Below are 21,961 nucleotides of genomic sequence, written 5' to 3' on the forward strand. Positions count from 1 at the left end.
TAAAAAATTAGGATTTCTTTATTCCACAGGTATCCTATGTGATTCTGACATTTTATTCATCTATCTTCAGAAGACTGATTAAAAATTTTCTTTCAGGAACAGAGATATACTCTATCTCTAAAAGGAAACTCTATAATTATTTGTTAGCTACAGAAATAATTTCAGTGCTTTAGGAAACAAAGGCCACCTTCTGTGGAGAGCAGGCACACACTGTGATTTTTAGACCAATTTAATCTTTTGAGGACAAAACATTAATTTAGTCTAGTAATTTTAATCTAATAGTTCCATTTCACATGGGAAGAAAACCCACCAATTTGTCAAAACATTCTCAAATAGCTATGATAAAAACAAAATACTCATCAAGGTCAAAGAAAAGTGAATATAATATACCCCCCTAAGCATTTATTTCACTTTGTACAGTTTGATTTTCAGTGAAAATGAAATGTCTTCTTATCTAACGTTCTTTAGAAATACTTAACTACGTTCTGAAGTTTTTAGCAATGTTCTTTCAATGTGAAACTTAATTATGAAGCTATAGTTTAATTCACTCATTTTCAATATGCCATTTCAGAGAAAAACATCTGCATTTCCAGGAGTTTAGCCAGAGTTATATATTTTAAAATTAAAAATGACAAAGACAATTTTATTCTACAAAAATTCATTGCTTCTGAGTTGGTGCATCACAATATGGCACATTTTCTATAAGAAGGTCTTTCCTGGGGACCAATTCTGAAAGAAAAACAAAAAGAATATTTAATATCATTAAAATTAAAATAAAATGCAAATACACATATTTCCCCCTAAAATTTATAACAGTAAAATATCTAGTTTTAAAATAAATCTTCCCAGTGATATTTTATTTCAGTTAACTTCTAAGGTGGCGTTCTTGATTTTACATGGATAGTTAACAGTATTCTCATTTCAGATTATAGAAAAACATACATGATCAACTTAACCATTTACCATTGATTTATTAAATATAACTAAATAACTGAATAGAATTCAGCTAAAGTGCATATGTTATCAGTAGCAGATTACAGATTAATGATAATTAAAACAATCAACTGGAAAATTAGTTTATACTACCAACTACATAAAAAGCAAGACCGCTTTCCTTTCTTCTAAAATATTTATTTACTTATTTATTTTATTTTTGGCTGTGTCAGGTCTTAGTTGTGGCATATAGGATCTTTTGTTGCAACACGTGGGCTTCTCTCTAGTTGTGGTGTGTGGGTTTTCTCTTCTCTAATTATGGTGCATGGGCTCCAGGGTACATGGGCTCTGTAGTTGTAACACAAGGACTCCAGAGTGCGTGGGCTCTGTAGTTTGTGGCACTTGGGCTCTCTAGTTGAGGTGTGCAGGCTCAGTAGTTGTGACATGTGGGATCTTAGTTCCCCAACCAGGGATCGAACCCTTATCCTCTGCATTGCAGGATGAATTCTTTACTGTTGGACCACCAGGGAAGTCCCAAGATCACTTTCTTAATTTAAAAATTAGGAATGAGGTTACGACTAGAGGTTAGGACTCTGCGCTTCCACTGCAGGGTGCTGGGTTCAATCCCTGGTTGGGGAACTAAGATCCTGCATGTGATTTCAAATTTTACCGAACAGTGGTTCTCAACTGGAGGTGTTCTAGGTGGTCATACCAAGTGAAGAATGTTACTGGAATTTAGTGAGGAGGAGCAAGGGATATGTGGGATAGTCTGTGCAGTGAAGAAATATCTGTTCAAAATGACGATAGGGCCCCACTGAGAAACACTGTTCAACAACAACAACAACAAATGCTGAGTCCTAGGTAAGAAATCCTGCCAGAGTCAACTGAGGTAAAGCTCTTAAGATACAAAATTTTTAGAAGAGCTGAATGCAGGTGAACTGTCATGATCAAAAAATGCTCACACCAGGGCTTCCTAGGTGGTGCAGTGGTTAAGAACCTGCCTGCCAATGCAGGGGACATGGGTTAGATCCCTGCTCCAGGAAGATCCCACATGCTGTGGAGCAACTAAGCCCGTGTGCCACAACTATTGAGCCTGCACTTTAGAGCCCGTGAGCCACAACTACTGAGCCCATGTGCTGCAACTACTGAAGCCCACATGCCTAGAGCCCATACTCCACAACAAGAGAAGCCACGGCAATGAGGAGCCCGCGCACCACAATGTGGAGAAAACCCCACTCACTGCAACCAAAGAAAGCCCGCGCACAGCAAAAAAAGATCCAACATAGCCAATTAAATAAAAAAAAAATGCTCACACCAAATTCTATGAAATAACTTGCCTATATCCTTTAAAAACAAGGTCATGAAAGACAAAGGAAGACTAAGGAACTGCTCCAGATTAAGGAAGACTATAAAAAACCATGATGATTAAATGCCATTTGTGTGCACCTCAATTGAATCCTAGACCAGAGATCCAATCCATTTTTTTTTCTTCTGCTATAAAGGACACTGTTAGGACAAATGGAAAAATGTGAATAACAGAATTGAATCAATATTAACATACTGGGAATCGCCTGGTAGTCCAATGGTAAAGAATCCATCCTGCAATGCAGGAGATGTGGGTTTGATCCCTGATTGGGGAACTAAGATCCCACATGTCACAACTACTGAGCCTGTGCACCTCAACTAGGGTGTCTGCATGCTGCAAACTGCAGAGCCCACGCGCTCTAGGAGCCCGCACACGCCACAACTAGAGAAGAGAAAACCTACATGCCACAACTAGAGAGAAGTCCACGTGCCACAACTAGAGAGAAGCCCATGCACCACAGCAAAGAGCCTGCGCACCACAATGAAAGATCCTGCATGTCCCTATGAAGACTTGACACAGCCAAAAATAAATAAAATAAAAATTTTTTAAAATGTTAATATACTGATTTTGATAATTACACTGTCGTTGTATAAGAGAATATCTTTGCAAATTTAGGAAGACACAATGAAGTATTTTTAAGAACTATACACTACATTGCAGCAGTATTTACAATAGCCAGGTCATGGAAGCAACCTAAATGTCCATCGACAGACAAATGGATAAAAAAGATGTGGTACATATATATAATGGAATATTACTCAGCTGGAAAAAGTAATGGAATTGGGACATTTGTAGAGATGTGGATGGACCTAGAGACTGTCATACAGAGTGAAGTGAGTCAGAAAGAGAAAAATGAATACCATATATTAACACATAAATGCGGAATATAGAAAAATGCTACAAATCAACCAGTTTGCAAAGCAGAAATAGAGACACAGATGTGGAGAACAAACATATGGACACCAAGTGGGGAAAGTGGGGAGGGTTGGAGGGGAATGAATTGGGAGATTGGGATTGCCATATATACATTACTAATAAGAATAAAAATATCAAATTGTACACTTTAAATATATGCAGTTTATTGTATGTCAACTGTATCTCAATAAAAGTTCTTAAAAAAAGGAAAAAAGAACTATACACTAAAGTATTTCTCCAGAGCTAAACCCAAGTGGGCTGTTATGATCTGAAAAATGCTCACGTAGGGGAAAAAACACATTATGCCTACAATTTACCTTCAGAAAGTTCAGGAAAAAAATGAAGAAGAGATGATAAAGCAAATGTGGTAAAATGTTAGCATTTGTAGAATCTGGATAAAGGAAATTCACACATATTCTTCAACTTTTCTTGCACCTTTTCTATAAATTTGAATCACTAAAAAATGTTTTAAAGTATTACTAAAATGAATTCAATTCAAAAGGAAAACTGAAATTCCCACCAAAAAATAAGTGATCTGACTAAAGATAATGCTCTTATGAGCCACATGGTAAATCTGGCTTACTGAAATGATAACCAGTTAAATAAGTATTATTTAACCATTTTTTATATCTCGCTTGCTGTTACCAAATCTTTGGAGGTTTTCACCAGAGAGTAAATTATAGTTTAGGTTTTAATTTATTAACAACAGCAGTAAATTGTTTCTCTTATCAAACATCTATGTGCTTAGTTTTTGCTGGACGTTACCTCAAGAAATGAAGATACAGAGATAAATATATAATAGTCTCTTCAATACAGCATGACAACTGTAGTTAACAATACTATATTGCATATTGGAAAGCTGCTAAGAGAATCTTAAAAGTCCTCATCACAAGAAAAAAAATTGTAACTATGTATGGGGACAGATTAACTAGACTTCTTATGGTGATCATTTCAAAATATATATAAATATAGAATCATTATATTGTATACCTGAAACTAATATAATATGTCAACTATACCTCAATTAAAAAAGAAAAGTCTCCTCAGCTGCAAATAGTTCACAAGCTAGTGGAAAAGACAGATTAACACAAAGTCCAACAAACAGTGGTTTAAGTAAGTAAGAGATTCAATTTTCTCACATATCAAGAAACACAGATTAAGGCAACCCTAGGCTACTGCAGGTCCTTAGTACCACTAAGGACCCAGGCTCTTTTTTTCTTCCTGTTCTGCTACTCTTCACGTGTGGTTTCTGTCTTCATTGCTGCTGTCACATCATATCTGCATTCCAGGCAGGAAGAGGGGAAAAGGGCAAAAAGGAGAGTGCTAACTTGGCCTATGCCTTTTTAACAGGAAAACAATAGCTTTACTGGAAGCAACATTCAGTAGATAGCTGCTTGCACAGTCCAGAAAGGTGTCACATGATCTGAGAAATAATTTTTTTCTCCCCTGTCACACTTTACTCTGAACACAAGTTTTCAGTTAGTAAGAAAGAATGGATATTGGAGAGGCAACAAGCCATCCACCCTTTTAGCTACACAACATGAATATACACACTTCTTCCTATATACAGAGTACTACATCCACCTGACCCCTAAGATCTCATCCAGATTCACATCAAGGATCTCTAGCTGATGTGCTAGTCATTCCATTAGGTCCAGCTATGGCTTACGTGGTAGATACCTACTGGACCATAGTAAAGAATAACAGGATACAGCAATAAAAACATGGATTGAAAAACATATGGCAGTTACTGCTCCACAGCAAATCCTAAATCCTTCTGGATAGGAGGAGCAAGAGCTCCTTGCTTTTGGCAAAGCAATACACTATAGTCAGCCAAACTGGCAACACCTAATCCTGTTTTCTGGGAGATCCAAAGACCCTCTATTGTCCACTGTCCTTCAAGGTTCCTGGTCTGTCCTCTGGGGGATCCAGATGTGGGGATATTAGGGAAAATGCCCTTCTTTGAGGCTCTGAAGCTTTCTGTTGAAAGTCCAGTCCACTTCCTGTTGAAACGAGTTAAGGGACGCAGGATGGCCTTAAGAGATGAAGAGACCTAGCCAGGCTTGGGGTTTCTTGGAAACGTGATTTATTCAAAAACTTTATAAATTCAAATCTATTTTTGTCCAGTCATTTCCATGTACAAGCAGCCACAGGCAAAATGTTGACACAGTTACTAAGTATGAAGATTTTCATTCTTTGGTCATGGTCTCTATGCCGTCTTATCTCCCTAGCCCTTAGCTTAATGGTCACTTCTTAATGCAATGAAAAACTATAGGCTCCAGTAAGTAAATGCATCCTATATTTGATCTTTGGCAAATGAGAAAGGCTTGGGACACTGATCTTATTTCATGTTAGAGCTAAGAGGCCCCTGCTTGTATTGGCTTTAGTTTTAGTGGATAGGAACAGCTGGCATTTTTAAGGCCTGCAAGGCTCTAAATTATAGGACTGTCAATCAATTAGATTGCAAGATGTAGAGAGAAGTGTCCCTTAGCAAAGCAGTACTTCTTTGTATCTTTGCTTTGCAGACTGACTGCTTAATCTGCATTAATCTGCACTAATTAATGCTTAATCTCCATTAATCCTCTTTTTCAATATTTTGCTGAAAGCAGGAAGAAATAACAAGCACACACTGACATTCTGATTATATCCCTTATTGCTGCAGCTGTACTCCCGAGAAACAGTAAGTGGCACTGACCTTAAGTTTATTACTACATAACAAGGGCCACCAGCTTAAGGCCTGTAATAGTCAGGTCCATGTTAACAATACTCCCCTCTACTCCTGCCTTCCATTCAACTAATTTCATATTTTAGGTTGTATAATTTTCGGTATCTCACTTCCAGCAACAACTTCTGTTGTTCTTAGTTATAAGTAACAGAAGCTGACTCTGGCTAATTAGGCAGAAAAGGCATTTATTAACAGTTTATTGGTCTAACTCAAGGAATTATTGTGAGGGCTGAAGAATCAGGCAGGCTTGAAGCTAAGCTTCCAGGAACAATGTCCAAAGCCATACCAGAGAACTGGCCTGATGACAAAAACTGCTGCTGCTTATGGGGCACTAGAAGTAACTACCCACCATTTCTACCCTCATGGAGCACAATCAGCTATACTTCAGATGTTGCCAGAAACTCAACTTTACTATATCTGTTCCTGCTACCACACCAATGACACATCTGGATCAGCAACTTCACTCTGCAACCACTGATGCTAACTCTTGCCAGCAAGATGGGTTCTGTGCCAAGTCTCTTTTCTCAAGCTCATTTCTGAATATAGCACAGTTAGTGTGCTGCACCTATGTTAAATACCTGTGCCTGAGCTGCAAAGGAAACTGAGGAAATAAATATTCTAGATCCTATCCTGGGAATTTAGAACTCATAGAAATAGAAATTGCTAAAATAAAACAAGGACATTCAAAAAGTGATAGGACTTCCTAGGTGGCGCAGTGATTAAGAATCCGCCTGCCAATGCAGGGGACACGGGTTCAAGCCCTGCTCTGGGAAGATTCCACATGCCACAAAGCAACAAAGCCTGTGTGCCACAACTGTTGAGCCTGTGCTCTAGAGCCTGTGAACCACAACTATTGAGCCCGTGTGCCACAACTATTGAAGCCCATGCGCCTAGGGCCCATGCTCCGCAACAAGAGAAGCCACTACAATGAGGAGCCTGTGCATCACAATGAAGAGTAGCCCCTGCTCGCTGCAACTAGAGAAAGCCCGTGTGCAGAAACGAAGACCCAAGGCAGCCAATAGACAAATGAAATAAATAAATAAATTTATTAAAAAAAAAACTGGTAAATAACCAGAAAAGCTGTCAAATTTTCATTACTCTATCCCTTCACAAAATTTACCTTATTATGCAATCTTTGAAATCAAAAGGCATCCTATAATTGAATTTTTCTATATTCATTAATTGCTAATACTTTAATTAGGCCAAATGTATCACAGGTATATTTATATGCAATATACCATTTTTCACTGTCATTATTTTATTGATTATAAAATTCCTAACCTTGCTCTCTATATTAGATATCAAAGTACCATAACAACATTAGTTTAGGAAGTTATCAGATCTCAACAAGGAACCACACTAAGATCATGGTTTATTTCTTATATTTTAGGTCCCTGAAAAACCTTATCTCTATGGTCATATTAAATGCATCATTTAAAAACTAATTAAGTAAAATAAAAATGTTTTAACTCAATTATGGCCCCAACTCAAAATTTAGGTCAAGATTAAAAAAAAAAATTTTAATAGAAGAGGAGGTTACATGTCCAAACTCATGAGTCCAGCATTATCCTGAAATTAAAACCAGACAAGCACACTATAAGAAAATTATAGGTCAGTGTCCCTGATGAACACAGATGCAAAAACCCTCAACAAAATGGTAGCAAACTGAATTCAGCAATACATTAAAAGGATCATACACCATGATCAAGTGGGATTTATTCCAGAGATGCAAAGATTTTTTCAATATCTGCAAATCAATCAATGTGATACATCACATCAATGAAATGAAGGATAAAAATCATATGATCATGTCAATAGATGCCCAAAAAAGCATCTGACAAAATTCAACATCTATTTGTGACAAAAACCTCTCAATAAAGTGAGTACAGAGGGAATATACCTCAACATAATGAAGGCCATATAGGACAAGCCCACAGCTAACATCATACTCAATAGTGAAAACCCAAAAGCTTTCCCTCTAATTTTAGGAACAAGACAAGGATGTCTACCCACCACTTTTATTCAATACAATTTTTCAAGTCCTTGTCAGAGGAATCAGACAAGAAAAGAAAATAAAGGCATCCAAATTGAAAAGAAGTAAAACTGTCACTATTTGAATATGACATGACATTACATATAGAAAATCCTAAAGATTCCACCAAAAAACTGTTAGAACTAATAAATTTGGTAAAGCTTCTATATACTAATAACAGATGGAGTAAATATCAAAAAGAGAAATTAAGAAAAAAACTCCATTTAAAATTGCATACAAGTGAATAAACTATCTAGGAATAAATTTAACCAAGCATGTGAAACACTGATACCCTGAAAACTATAAGACACTGATGAAAGAAACTGAAAACACAACTAAATGGAAAGATATTGTGTTCTCATGGATTGGAAGAATTAATATTGTTATTAAAATGTCCATACTACCAAAAGTAATCTACACATTCAATACAATTCCTATCAAAATTTCAATGGAACTTTTCACAGAAACAGAACAAACAATCCTAAACTTTGTAACGTGAAAGACCCTAAATAGCTAAAACAATCTTAAGAAAGAAGGACAAGGCTGGTGACATCACACTTCCTCATTTCAAACTATACTACAAACCTGTAACAATCAAAACAGTATGGTATTGGCATAAAAATAGACACATAGATCAATGCAACAGAACAGAGGGTCTAGCAATAAACCCAATCATACATGGTCAATTAACTTACAACAGAGGAGTCAAGAATATGGAATGGGGGAAAGGATAGTCTCTTCAATAAACAGTGTTGGGATAACTGGATAGTCACATGCAGAAGCATGAAACCAGACCTTTATTTTACACCAATTAACTCAAATGGAAACCAGACCCTTATCTTACACCAATTAACTCAAATGGATTAAAGATTTGAACATAACACTTGAAATCATGAAACTCTTAGAAGAAAGCATGGGCGAAGGGAGTAAATTCCTTGACATCAGTCTTGTCAATGACTTTTTGAATTTGATATCATAAGGAAACATAAACAAGTAGTACTAAACCAAACTGAAAAGCTTCTGTACAGCAAAGGAAATCATCAACAAAATGAAAAGGCAAAGTCATCAACAAAATAAAAATCATCAACAAAACCTACAGAAGGGAGAAAATATTTGCAAATCATTTATCTGATAAAGGCCTAATATCCAAAATATATAAAGAACTCTTACAACCCTATAGAAAAACAACAACAATCTGGGAGTTCCCTAGTGGTCTAGTGGCTAGGATTTGCGATTTCACTGTCATGGTCCAGGTTCAATCCCTAGTCAGGGAACTGAGATCCCACAAGGCACATGGCAGGGACAAAATAAAATAAAAAACTTAGACAAAACCTTACACCTCTTAGAATAGCTATTATCAAAAAGACAAGAAATAACAAGTGTTGGCAAGGATGTGGAGAAAAAGGAACCTTGTGCATTGTTGGTAGGAATGGAAATTAGTGCAGCCATTATGGAAAACAGTACAGAGGTTCCTCAAAAAATTAAAAAAAGAATTACCATATGATTCAGCAATCCCACTTCTGGGTATTCATCTGAAGAAAAGCTGCTATCTCAAAAAGATATCTGTACTCCCATGTTCACTGCAGCATTATTTACAATAGCCAACACATGGAAATAACCTAAGTGTCCACTGATGCATGAACAGATAAAGAAAATGTGGTATATATAGTCAATGGATTATTATTCAGCTTTAAAAAATAGAAGGAAATCCTGCCATTTGTGACAACTTGGATGGACCGTCAGGGCATTATGCTAAATGAAGTCAGACAGAGAAAGACAAATACTATATAATCTCACTTATATGTGGTCTCTAAAAACAATGACAACAACAACAACAACAACAACAAATGGAACTCACAGACACACAGAAAAGACTGGTGGTTGCCAGAGGCAGGGGTGGGTGTGTGTGGGTGAAATGGGTGAAGCTGGTCAAAAGGTGCAAACTTCCAGTTATAAGATACATAAGCTCTGGGGATGTAATGTACAGCATGGTAACTATAGTTAAAAATACTATATTGTATACTACAAAGCTACAGTAATCAGAACAGTGTGGTATTGGCACAAAAACAAACATATGGATCAATGGACCAGAATAGAGAGCCCAGAAATAAACCCACATACCTATGGTCAAATCTTTGACAAAAGAGGCAAGAATATACAATGAAAACAGTCTCTTCAGCAAGTGGTGTTGGTAAAGTTGAACAGCCACATGTAAATCAATGAAGTTAGAATATACCCTCACACCATGCACACAAAAATAAACTTGAAATGGCTTAAAGACTTAAATAGAAGACATGACATCATAAAACTCCTAGAAGAGAACACAAGCAAAACATTCTCTCACATAAATTTTACCAATGTTTTCTTAGGTCAGTCTCCTAAGGCAACAGAAATAAAAGCAAAAATAAACAAATGGGACCTAATCAAAGTTACAAGCTTTTGTACAGCAAAGGAAACCATAAATAAAACAAAAAGACAACCTACAGACTGGGAGAAAATATTTGCAAATGATGCTACTCACAAGGGTTTAATTTCCAAAATATACCAACAGCTCATACAACTCAACAATAAAAAAGCAAACAACCCAATCGAAAAATGGGCAGAAGACCTAAATAGACATTTCTCCAAAGAAGACAAACAGATGACCAATAGGTACATGAAAAGATGCTCAACATCGCTAATTATTAGAGAAATGCAAATCAAAACTACAGTGAGGTACCACCTCACACCGGTCAGAATGGCCATCATGAAAAAATTTACAAGTGACAAATGTTGGAGTGGGTGTGGAGAAAACGGAATCCGCCTACATTGTTGGTAGAATTGTAAACTCGTGTAGCCACTATGGAAAACAGTATGAATGTTTCTCAAAAAACTAAAAATAGAGATACCATATGATCCAGCAATGCCATTCCTGGGCATATATTCAGACGAAACTAACAATTCAAAAAGACACATGCACCCCTATGTTCATAGTAGCACTATTCACAATAACCAAGACATAGATGCAACCTAAATGTTCATCAACAGATGAATGGATAAAGAACATGTGGTATAAATACACAGTGGAATACTACTCAAACATAAAAATGAATAAAATAATGCCATTTTTTACAGCAACATGGATGGACCTAGAGATTATACTAAGTGAAGTAAATCAGAAAAAGACAAATATCATATGATATCACTTATATATGGAATCTAAAATATGACACAAATGAACTTACCTAGAAACAGAAACACACTCACAGACATAGAGAAGAACAGACATGTGGTTTCCAAAGGGGAGGGCCGGTAGGGGAGGGATGGATTGGGAGTTTGGGATTAGCAGATGCAAACTATTATAAGTAGAATGGATAAACAACAAGTTCCTACTATATAGCACAGGGAACTATATTCAATATTCTGTGATAAACCATAATGGAAAAGAATATGAAAAAGAATGTATATATGTATAACTGAATCACTTTGCTGTATAGCAGAAATTAACATAACATTGTAAATCAACTATACTTCAATAAAATAAATTTTTAAAATACTGTATTGTATATTTGAAAGATGCTAAGAGAGTAAATCTTAAATGTTCTCATCACAAGGAAAAATTTGTTACTGTGTATGATCATGGATATTAACTAAAAACTTACTGTGGTAATCATTTCACTATATACACATACAACCATTATGTTGTACACCTAATATGTATTAGTAAAACTAACACAATGTTGTATGTTAACTATTTGTCAATTAAAAAAATCTCAATGGCATGGTTTGTAATAGTGTGGAAATCATAGAGGCATTCAGGATATAAATAATTTATAGGACATTAAAATATTTAACTGCAGTTATAGAAAGTCTCTATATAAAGCACACAAATGCAAATAAGTTTAGAGAATTTGCACACAAAATTTTTTTTTATAATTAATTTTTTTATTGGAGTATAGTTGCTTTACAATGTTGTGTTAGTTTCTATTGTACAGCAAAGTGAATCAGCTATATGTATACATATACCCCCTCTTTTTTAGATTTCCTTCCCATTTAGGTCACCACAGAGCATTGAGTAGAGTTCCCTGAGCTATACGGTAGGTTCTCATTAGTTATCTATTTTATATATAGTACCAATAGTCTATATATGTCAATCCCAAACTCCCAATTCATCCCCCCCTCCCCTCCTTGGTGTCCATATGTTTATTCTCTACATTTGTGTCTCTATTTGTTTTGCAAGTAAGATTACCTATACCATTTTTCTAGATTCCACACATACGCATTAATATATATTTGTTTTTTTCTTTCTGACTTACTTCACTTTGTATGACAGTCTCTAAGTCCATTCACATCTCTACAAATGACCCAATTTCATTCCTTTTTATAGCTCAGTAATATTCCACTGTATGTATGTACCACATCTTTTTTTTTCTTTAAGAACTTTTATTGAGATACAATTGACATACAATAAACTGGATATATTTAAAGTGTACAATTTGATATTTTTTTCTTATTAGTAATGTATATATGGCAATCCCAATCTCCCAATTCCTTCCCCTCCAACCTCCCTCCCTTTTTCCCCACTTGGTGTCCATATGTTTGTTCTCCATATCTGTGTCTCTATTTCTGCCTTGCAAACTGGTTGATTTGTAGCATTTTTCTATATTCCGCATATATGTGTTAATATACGATATTTGTTTTTCTCTTTCTGACTCACTTCACTCTGTATGACAGTCTGTATGTAGGTCCATCCATGTCTCTACAAATGTCCCAATTTCGTTCTTTTTTACAGCTGAGTAATATTCCATTATATATATGTACCACATCTTTTTTGTCCATTCCTCTATTGATGGACATTTAGGTTGCTCAAAACTGTTTTCTTTAAGAACCTCTTTCTGACCCAACAAGTCTGGGGTTTGGAGCTCTGCCTACGTGCCTCAACAGCCCCTCTACCTCTCTTGTTATGGCACCGAAAGGACTGACTGAATACTTTATTGTCTATCTTCTAATACAATGCTCTAAGTTCCATAAGGACTGACCACTGTTCTATTCTTAGTGCCTAGCACAACAGGTATTGAATAAATGTTTGTTGAATCACATTAACTTGTCTTAGAATACAAACTACAAGGCAGTTTAAGGCAAAGATGAATATAAAAAAACCAAAGGACAGAAATTTAAAAACACATCTGAAATAAAGAATAGCTTCCTAGAGCCTTTTTTTTTTTCTTTCAGTACTGTTCTTTATCATTTTCAAATTAAAACAAAAATAAAAAACACCTTATTTTACAATCACTTAGCTGACACAACGCAGACAAAGAATATCTTTAACCTTTTTTTCTTCAACAATATCCTCTCTGAAGTGTGGAGAAGACTCATGATATAGGCCTCTGATAAAGAGCTGAAACTCTGGAGAGGTTGTTAAATATGCAAGCATCCTCTGCTTTTCTGCACAAGCAAGCTAGCCAGAAAATATATCTTCTTAAAGCCTTTGACCCTGAAGCACACATCTCAAAAAACTTCTTCCACTCATAGGCAGAAATGTTTATCTATCATCCTCCATCTTCGCTAGTTCCTCATCATTCATCTCACTCACGTTTGTTTTAATTCTCATCAATATTATACTGCTCTCTGGTGACTCTGAGGTCCTTTGTAGGTGGCATGAATGCTAAAACGGTTGCATTATGGTACATCAAATCCATGGTATGAGATTATTTATCAATTTAAATCAAACAAACAAAAAACACCATGCTACATGCTCTCTAAACCCTATCTAAATGATGTGTTGCATGAAATCTCATAAAAGGATAAGAGAAAAGGAAGAAAAGTAACTGCCCAAAGGTCCAGAGTATACTGAACCACTAGAGAGAAAAATGATAATGGAACAATAAAGGTAAACTCTGGCTCAAAAAAGGTATTTTTTCCTACAATTAACAAATATTCATGAATAACTAAAGATAAAATAATGAGTGAGATAGTTCCTGCCCTCAGGGAGTCTAATAACTACTACCAGAGAGAGAAATAAAGCACATACACATATCACAAAGATAACAACCCAATGGCAAGCTGGGTAAATACTCTGAAGGGAGATTACAAGGTAATGAACGCATATGAAAGGGTATATGCTTTTTTTAAAAAAAAATGTATCACGTGTTCAGAAGCATGTTTCTATTTCGTTTGTCTTACATATATGCCAGAGAGGAAATTAAAATAACATGGATAATGCTACTCAGAAACTAAGTACTGTTCATATATAGCCCTGAAGTCCTGAGTTTTCTTGGTACCATATATAACCATACATTTGGTTACTGTCTACAGAATATATGTTTGATAAAGGCCAACACTGAAACCAGCTGACCAATGTCCATACTAGAAAGAGGGCTTTGAAAAATGTCAATAGACAATGACCAAGTATAGAACAGTGAGTTAATTTCAGTATTTTTCTAAGTCATAGTTAGTTACTACTTTTCTACAGAAAACCTAGTAAGGCTAGAATGGATCAATGATGAGGCTGACATGAATTAAAAATTATGATTAATCCAAATTCATGTACCTGTGATCATGCCAAAAAGAAAAATACGAAAAAGTGGGTATTACTTAGAAAGAAAATAGTTTTCCCAATATTTTTATGATTTAAAAAATAAGCAGATTTTCTCAAATGATGAAATTATTATATCTATAATAAAGAATAGTGAAATTATCTGCAAGGATAAGGGAAGCAATATTTTTTAAAATAAATTATTTAGGATAAAGAGTTCTTTCCGCTAGTCAACATTTAATTTCCACTAGACATTATTTAGATGGGGGAAAAAGAGAGATGTATTTAGAATTTATGCATACAGGTGATTAGTTTTGCAGATGAAGTTTCATTTCATTATTTTCAATTTCTATTATTTTTCATGTTGGGACTTTGATCTTTTTTAGAGATACACAATCACAATTCTATTTTCTAGCCAAGAAGCATTTTAATTCCTATCATTACTGTATGCCAGTATAGACTGCTAAACTCTGTGGAGGAATTTTGCTTGAAGTAACTTTTTAAAACAGATTAAAGAATCAAATTTCTTTTATCTTAAACCCATAGGCATAAAGTAGGAAAACGAGACCCATATATAACTTAACAGAAAGAATGAGGCCATTATTAAGGCAATATAGCATTATATACTAATAATCATGTAAGAGTCAAAATTTTCAATCCTGTGGGAAAATTAAACTATACAGAAAACCAAAAGAAAAAAAGAAATTTAAACCAATATTATCATATTTAAAACCAGGCTTGTTTAGTTATCTGAAATAATCTAAATTTTTATTCATATAATAAAGATAATATTTTGCTGTAATTATCCATATAAAATTTTGGCTATAGTACACAGAAGCTCTAAAGATTATTAAGATTAAAGATAATGACTACAATTTTTCAATTTAGGATTAACCATGTTTATTGCCCTTAGAAATACAACTCAGATCTAATAATTGCTGATAAATGCTCATGAACTAAAAACAACTTTAAAAGCTCTATAGGACTTATATGACTAGATATTCAGATTTACTATAAGGCTGTAGTAATTGAGATAGTATGTGAATGCAAGGGCAGAAAAACAAACTATTTGAAGAGATTATAAAGTCCAGAAACAGATGCACACATATATAGTTATTTGATTTTATGATAAAGGTGACCCTATAGTGCAGTGGGGAAAGAGTGGTCTTTTCAAAAAATGATGCTGGATCAACTGAATATTCAGATGTAAAAAAATACATCTTGACTCCTATCTCATACCACACACAAAAATCAACTCTAGTTGATATAAACAACCACATGAAAAAGACCAAACAATAAAGCTTTTTGGAACATGACCTTGCTTGAGACAGGCAAAGATTTCTTAAACAAGACTCAGAAAAGTATTAACCATAAATGAAAAAAGGGATAAACTGGACTACACTAAAATTAAGAACTTCTCATTAAAAGATAAAAACAGCAAAATGAAAAAGCAAGACAAAAAGTAGATTCTTGTAATACATATATCCAACAAAGGATTTATATTCAGAACATATAAAGAATTTCTTCAAATCAATAATAAAAAGGCAGATAACCTCTTAGAAAAATGGGCAAAAGACTGGAACAGCCACTTCATAAAAGAGAATATCCAAATGGCCACTAAACAACTGAAAAGATGCTAGTACTTCATTAATTACCAGAGAAATGCAAATTAAAATCACAATGTGATATGATTACACAACCACCAGAAAGGCTAAAATTAAGAGATGCACAGTATCAAGAGCTGGTGAGAATACAAAGCAACCGGAGTTCTCAGATACACTGCTGGAAGTGTAAATTAGTCTAACTACTTTGGAAAGCTGGTTATCAGTACCTATTAAAGTTAAATCAACACATACCATATGACACAGAAATTTCACTCACAATATTCAAAGAAATGTTGCTACACACAATAATAAAGATGAATCTCAGAAATATAACATTGAGAGAAAGAAGCCAGACAAAATAGAAATCCTATATGATTCCATTAATATAAAGTTCAAATACTTTATTATATTAGGTTAAAATTGATTGTGTTAAAAGTCAGGACAGTGTTTATACTTATGGGGAGGGACATGAGGGGGCTTTGGGGATAGTGGTAACATTATATAACTTTATGTGGATGTTGGTTACCTGATATTTCACTTTGTGAAAATTCACTGGGCTGTACTATTATAAATTGTGTACTTTTCTCTTTGTATATTATTTGTATCTTTGTTGTTGTTGTTGTCCCGCAAAACACTTTAGGGAATGAAAATCAAATATTATGCAAAATGAGATTCTGCTGAAGCCCCACCAGGAGTCTGGAAGTATAATGGAGGATCCTCAACTATATTACCATTTTGTATAATCCCATTTCTTCTGAATTAAAATAGTAGAATCATAGAAGAAAAGATAAAGAAATAGATTTAGTCTATAGTCTAGGTAGGTGACAAATTATACTAGGAAAATTAAGAATATCAGATAAATTTTATAAAAACAGTCACACAGGCAAACCTCCGAGATACCATAGGTTTGGTTCCAGACCGCTACATTAAAGTAAGTATCTCAATAAAGTGAATGACATGAATTTTTTGGTTTCCTAGAGCATATAAGAGTTATGTTTACACTATACTACAGTCTATTAAATGTCTAGTAGCATTACGTCTAAAAAAACAACGTACATACCTTAATTTAAAAATACTTTATTGCTATAATACGCTAGCCATTATCTGAGCCTTCAACAAGTCATAGCAGTAACATCAAACATTACTGACCACAGATCATTATAACAAATATAGTAATAATGAAAAAGTTTGAAATACTCCAAGAATTACCAAAATGCTACACTGAAACACAATGTGAGCAAATGCTGCTGGAAAAATGGCACTGATAGATTTGCTTGACACAGGGTTGCTGCAAACCTTCAGTTTGTATTATCATTCTCTTGCTCTTTATTACATTTGATCCTCACTTTCACAATTTCCCTGGTTTTGTGTTTTTGTGGGTTTTTTTTGGGGGGGCGTTATGAATTTTTGTTGGTTTTCTCTTTGATTGCTTTCTGGGGTTCTTCTGTCAGGTTGCTCTAGTGCTTTATGTTCTATTGGGTTTGGTTTTTGCGTTTCTTGTGCATGTATGTGTTTCCTTGATTTAGTATTTGTTTGACTTAACCTTTTGCCATTAGTCTGAGGCTTGGACAGTCATTTTTAATCCCCTTTATTGCCAGGACAAGTGACCTCTGGAGTTTGGAATCCTCCACCAGAAGTCAAGCTGGAGGCTCTGTGGAGGGAGCACCGAGTCCAGACAATAGACCACTAGAGAGTCCTCAGCCACAGGGAAGATTAACCGCAGAGAATCTCAAGGAGGTCTCTATCACAGTCTAAGACTCAGCTTTGCCCAACCATCTGCAACTGCCAGTGCTGGATACCTCACACCAAACTACACACCAAGACAGGAACACAAACCCACCCATCAGCACACAGACTACCTAAAGCTATATTAAGCTCACAGATACCCTGAAACACACCATCTGATACAGCCCTACTCATCAGAGGGAAAAGACTCAGATCCACACACCAGAAGGCAGGCACCAGGCCCTCCCACCAGGAAGCCTACTCAAGACACGGGACCAACCCCATCACAGGGGGCAGAGAGCAGAAACAAGAGGAATTACTGCCAGGCAGCATAGAGAAAGGAGACAGCAAATACTATAAATTAGGCAAAATGAGAAAACAAAGAAACACCTTACAGGCAAAGGAGCAAGATAAAAACCCACAAGACCAAATAAATGAAGAAGAAATTGGAAAATTGCCTGAAAAAGAATTCAGAGTAATGATAGTACAGATAATCCAAAATCTTGAAAACAAAATAGAGAAAATACAAGAAACATTTAATAAGGACCTAGAAGAACTAAAGAGCAAACAAACAGTAATGATCAACACAATAACAAATTAAAAATACTCTAACTGGTATAAACAGCAGAATAACTGAGGCAGAAGAATGAGTGAGTTGAAAGATAGAATGGTGGAAATAACTGCCACAGAGCAGGAAAAAGAAACAAGAAAAATACCGAATAAACAACCTAAACTTACACCTAAAACAATTAGAGAAAAAAGAACAAAAACACCCCAGGGAGCAGAAGGAAACATATCATAAAGATCAGATCAGAAATAAACAAAAAAGGAATGAAAGAAACAACAGAAAAGATCAATAAAACTAAAAGCTGGTTCTTTGAGAAGATAAACAAAATTGATAAACCATTAGCCAGACTCATCAGGAAAAAAAGGGAGAAGATGCAAATCAACAGAATTAGAAATGAAAAAGGAGAAGTAACAACCCACACTGCAGAAATAGAAAAGATCACGAGAGACTACTACAAGCAACTATATGCCAGTAAATTGGATAACCTGGCAAGAAATGGATACATTCTTAGAAAAGTACAATCTTTCAAGGCTGAACCAGGAAGAAATAGAAAATATGAACAGACCAATCACAAGTACAGAAATTGAGACTGGGATGAAAAATCTCCCAACAAACAAAAGCCCAGGGCCAGATGGATTCACAGGCAAATTCTATCAAACGTTTAGAGAAGAGCTAACACCTATCCTTCTCAAACTCTTCCAAAATATAGCAGAAGGAGGAACACTCCCAAACTCATTCTACGAGGCCACCATCACCCTGATACCAAAACCAGGCAAAGATGTCACAAAAAAAGAAAATTATAGGCCAATATCACAGATGAATATAGATGCAAAAATCCTCAACAAAATACTAGCTAACAGAATCCAACAGCACATTAAAAACATCATACACCATAATTAAGTGGGGTTTATCCCTGGAATGCAAGGATTCTTCAATATACACAAATCAATCAATGTGACACATCATATTAACAAAATGAAGGTTAAAAACCATATGATCATCTCAATAGATGCAGAAAAAGCTTTTGACAAAATTCAACATCCATTTAGGATAAAAACTCTCCAGAAAATGGGCACAGAAGGAAACCACCTCAACACAATAAAAGCCATATATGACAAACTAACAGCCAACATCGTCCTAAATGGTGAAAAACCGAAAGCATTCCTTCTAAGAACAGGAACAAGACAAGGCTGCCCACTTTCACCATTATTATTCAACATAGTTTTGGGAGTTTTAGCTACAGGAATCAGAGAAGGAAATGAAATAAAAGGAATCCAAACTGGAAAAGAAGAAGTAAAATTGTCACTCTTTGCAGATGACATGATATTATACATAGAAAGCCCTAAAGATTCCACCAGAAAACTGCTAGCATTAATTGATGAATTTAGTAAAGCAGCAGGATACAAATTTAATGCAGAGAAATCTCTTGCATTCCTATACACTAACAACGGAAGAGCAGAAAGAGAAATTAAGGAAACTCTCTCATTTACCATTGCAACAAAAAGAGTAAAATACCTAGGAATAAACCTGCCTAAGGAGGCAAAAGACTTGTATGCAGAAAACTGTAAGACACTGATGAAAGAAATCAAAAACAATACAAACAGATGGAGGGACATACCATGTTCTTGGATTGGAAGAATCAATATTGTGAAAATGACTATACTACCCAAAACAATGTACAGATTCAAAGCAATCCCTATCAAATTACCAATGGCATTTTTCACAGAACTGGAACAAGAAATTTTACAATTTGTATGGAAACGCAAAAGAGCACGAATAGCCAAAACAATCTTGAGAAGGAAAGATGAAGTTCGTGGAATTAGGCTTCCTGACTTTAAACTATACTACAAGGTTACAGTGATCAAGACAGTATGGTACTGGCACAAAAATAGAAATACAGGTCAATGGAACACAATAGAGAGCCCAAAGATAAACCCAGGCACATTTGGGCACCTTATCTTTGACAAAGGAGGCAAGAATATATAATGGAAAAAAGACAACCTCTTCAATAAGTGGTGCTGGGAAAACTGGACAGTTACATGTAAAAGAATGAAATTAGAACACTTCCTAACACCATACACAAAAATAAACTCAAAATGGATTAAAGACCTAAATGTAAGGCCAGACACTATAAAACTCTTAGAGGAAAACATAGGCAGAACATTCTATGACGTACATCAAAGCAAGCTCCTTTTTGACCCACCTCCTAGAATAATGGAAATAAAATCAAGAATACACAAACGGGACCTAATGAAACTCTAAAGCTTTTGCACAGCGAAACAATCCATAAACAAGACAAGAAGGCAGCCCTCAGAATGGGAGAAAATACTTGCCAACGAAGCAACAGACAAAGGATTAATCTCCAAAATATATAAGCAGCTCATGCAGCTTAATACCAAAAAAGCAAACAACTCAATCCACAAATGGGCGGAAGACCTAAATAGACATTTCTCCAAAGAAGACATACAGATGGCCAACAAACACATGAAAAGATGCTCAACATCACTAATAATTAGAGAAATGCAAGTCAAAGCCACAATGAGATATCACCTCACACCGGTCAGAATGGCCATCATCAAAAAAATGTAAAACAGTAAATGCTGGAGAGGGTGCAGAGAAAAGGGAACTCTCCTGCACTGTTAGTGGGAATGTAAATTGGTAGAGCCACTATGGAAAACAGTATGGAAATTCCTTAAAAACCTAAAAATAGAACTACCATATAACCCAGCAATCCCACTACTGGGCATATACCCTAAGAAAACCATAATCCAAAAAGAAACATGTACCACAATGTTCTTTGCAGCACTATTACAATAGTCAAGACATGGAAGCAACCTAAATGCCCATCAACAGATGAATGGATAAAGAAGATGTGGCACATATATACAATGGAATATTACTCAGCCATAAAAAGGAATGCAATTGAGTTATTTGTAGTGAGGTAGATGGACCTAGAGGCTGTCATACAGAACAAATTAAGCCAGAAAGGGAAAAACAAATACCGTATGCTAACTCATATATATGGAATCTAAAAAAATGGTACTGATGAAACCAGTGACAGGGCAAGATGAAGATGCAGATGCAGAGAACGGACTTGAGGACACAGGGTGGGGGGTGGGGGCGAAGGGGAAGCTGGGACGAAGTGAGAGAGTAGCATTGACATACATACACTACCAAATGTAAAATAGATAGCTAGTAGGAAGTTGCTGCATAACATAGGGCGATCAACTTGATGATGGGTGATTACTTAGAGGGCTGGCATAGGGAGGGTATGAGGGAGTCGCAGGAGAGAGGGGATATGGGGATATACGTATAAATACAGCTGATTCACTTTGGTGTACAGCAAAAACTGGCACAACAGTGTAAAGCAATTATATTCCAATAAAGAGCTTAAAAAATGCATTATCTGCAAAGTGCAACAAATTGCAGTATACCTATATTGTGTTTGTAATTGTAGTTTTGCAACATAATCAGTGGTTAAGATTAAAAAGAAAAAATAAATTAATAAAAGAAAAAAAAATCTGGAAAACAAAGTTTCATAATTCAGCATTTTAAAATACAGCCTCATAAATGTATACA

The 21,961-nt window shown here is 35.4% G+C and overlaps 1 protein-coding gene across 1 annotated transcript in view; it reads right to left on the bottom strand.

The window, feature by feature from the left end:
• Window positions 1–603: 603 nt before the first annotated feature.
• LYRM7 (LYR motif containing 7) overlaps window positions 604–21,961 on the bottom strand; it is a 34,966-nt gene continuing 13,608 nt past the window's right edge. Inside the window, exon 5 of the mRNA XM_057735923.1 lies at window positions 604–729. Coding sequence (XP_057591906.1) covers window positions 659–729 — 71 coding nt within the window. The 3' untranslated portion in view covers window positions 604–658. The remainder of the gene's footprint in view (window positions 730–21,961) is intronic.

The sequence above is a fragment of the Hippopotamus amphibius genome, chromosome 1, assembly GCF_030028045.1.
Source record: "Hippopotamus amphibius kiboko isolate mHipAmp2 chromosome 1, mHipAmp2.hap2, whole genome shotgun sequence".
In the NCBI taxonomy this organism is placed as follows: domain Eukaryota; kingdom Metazoa; phylum Chordata; class Mammalia; order Artiodactyla; family Hippopotamidae; genus Hippopotamus; species Hippopotamus amphibius.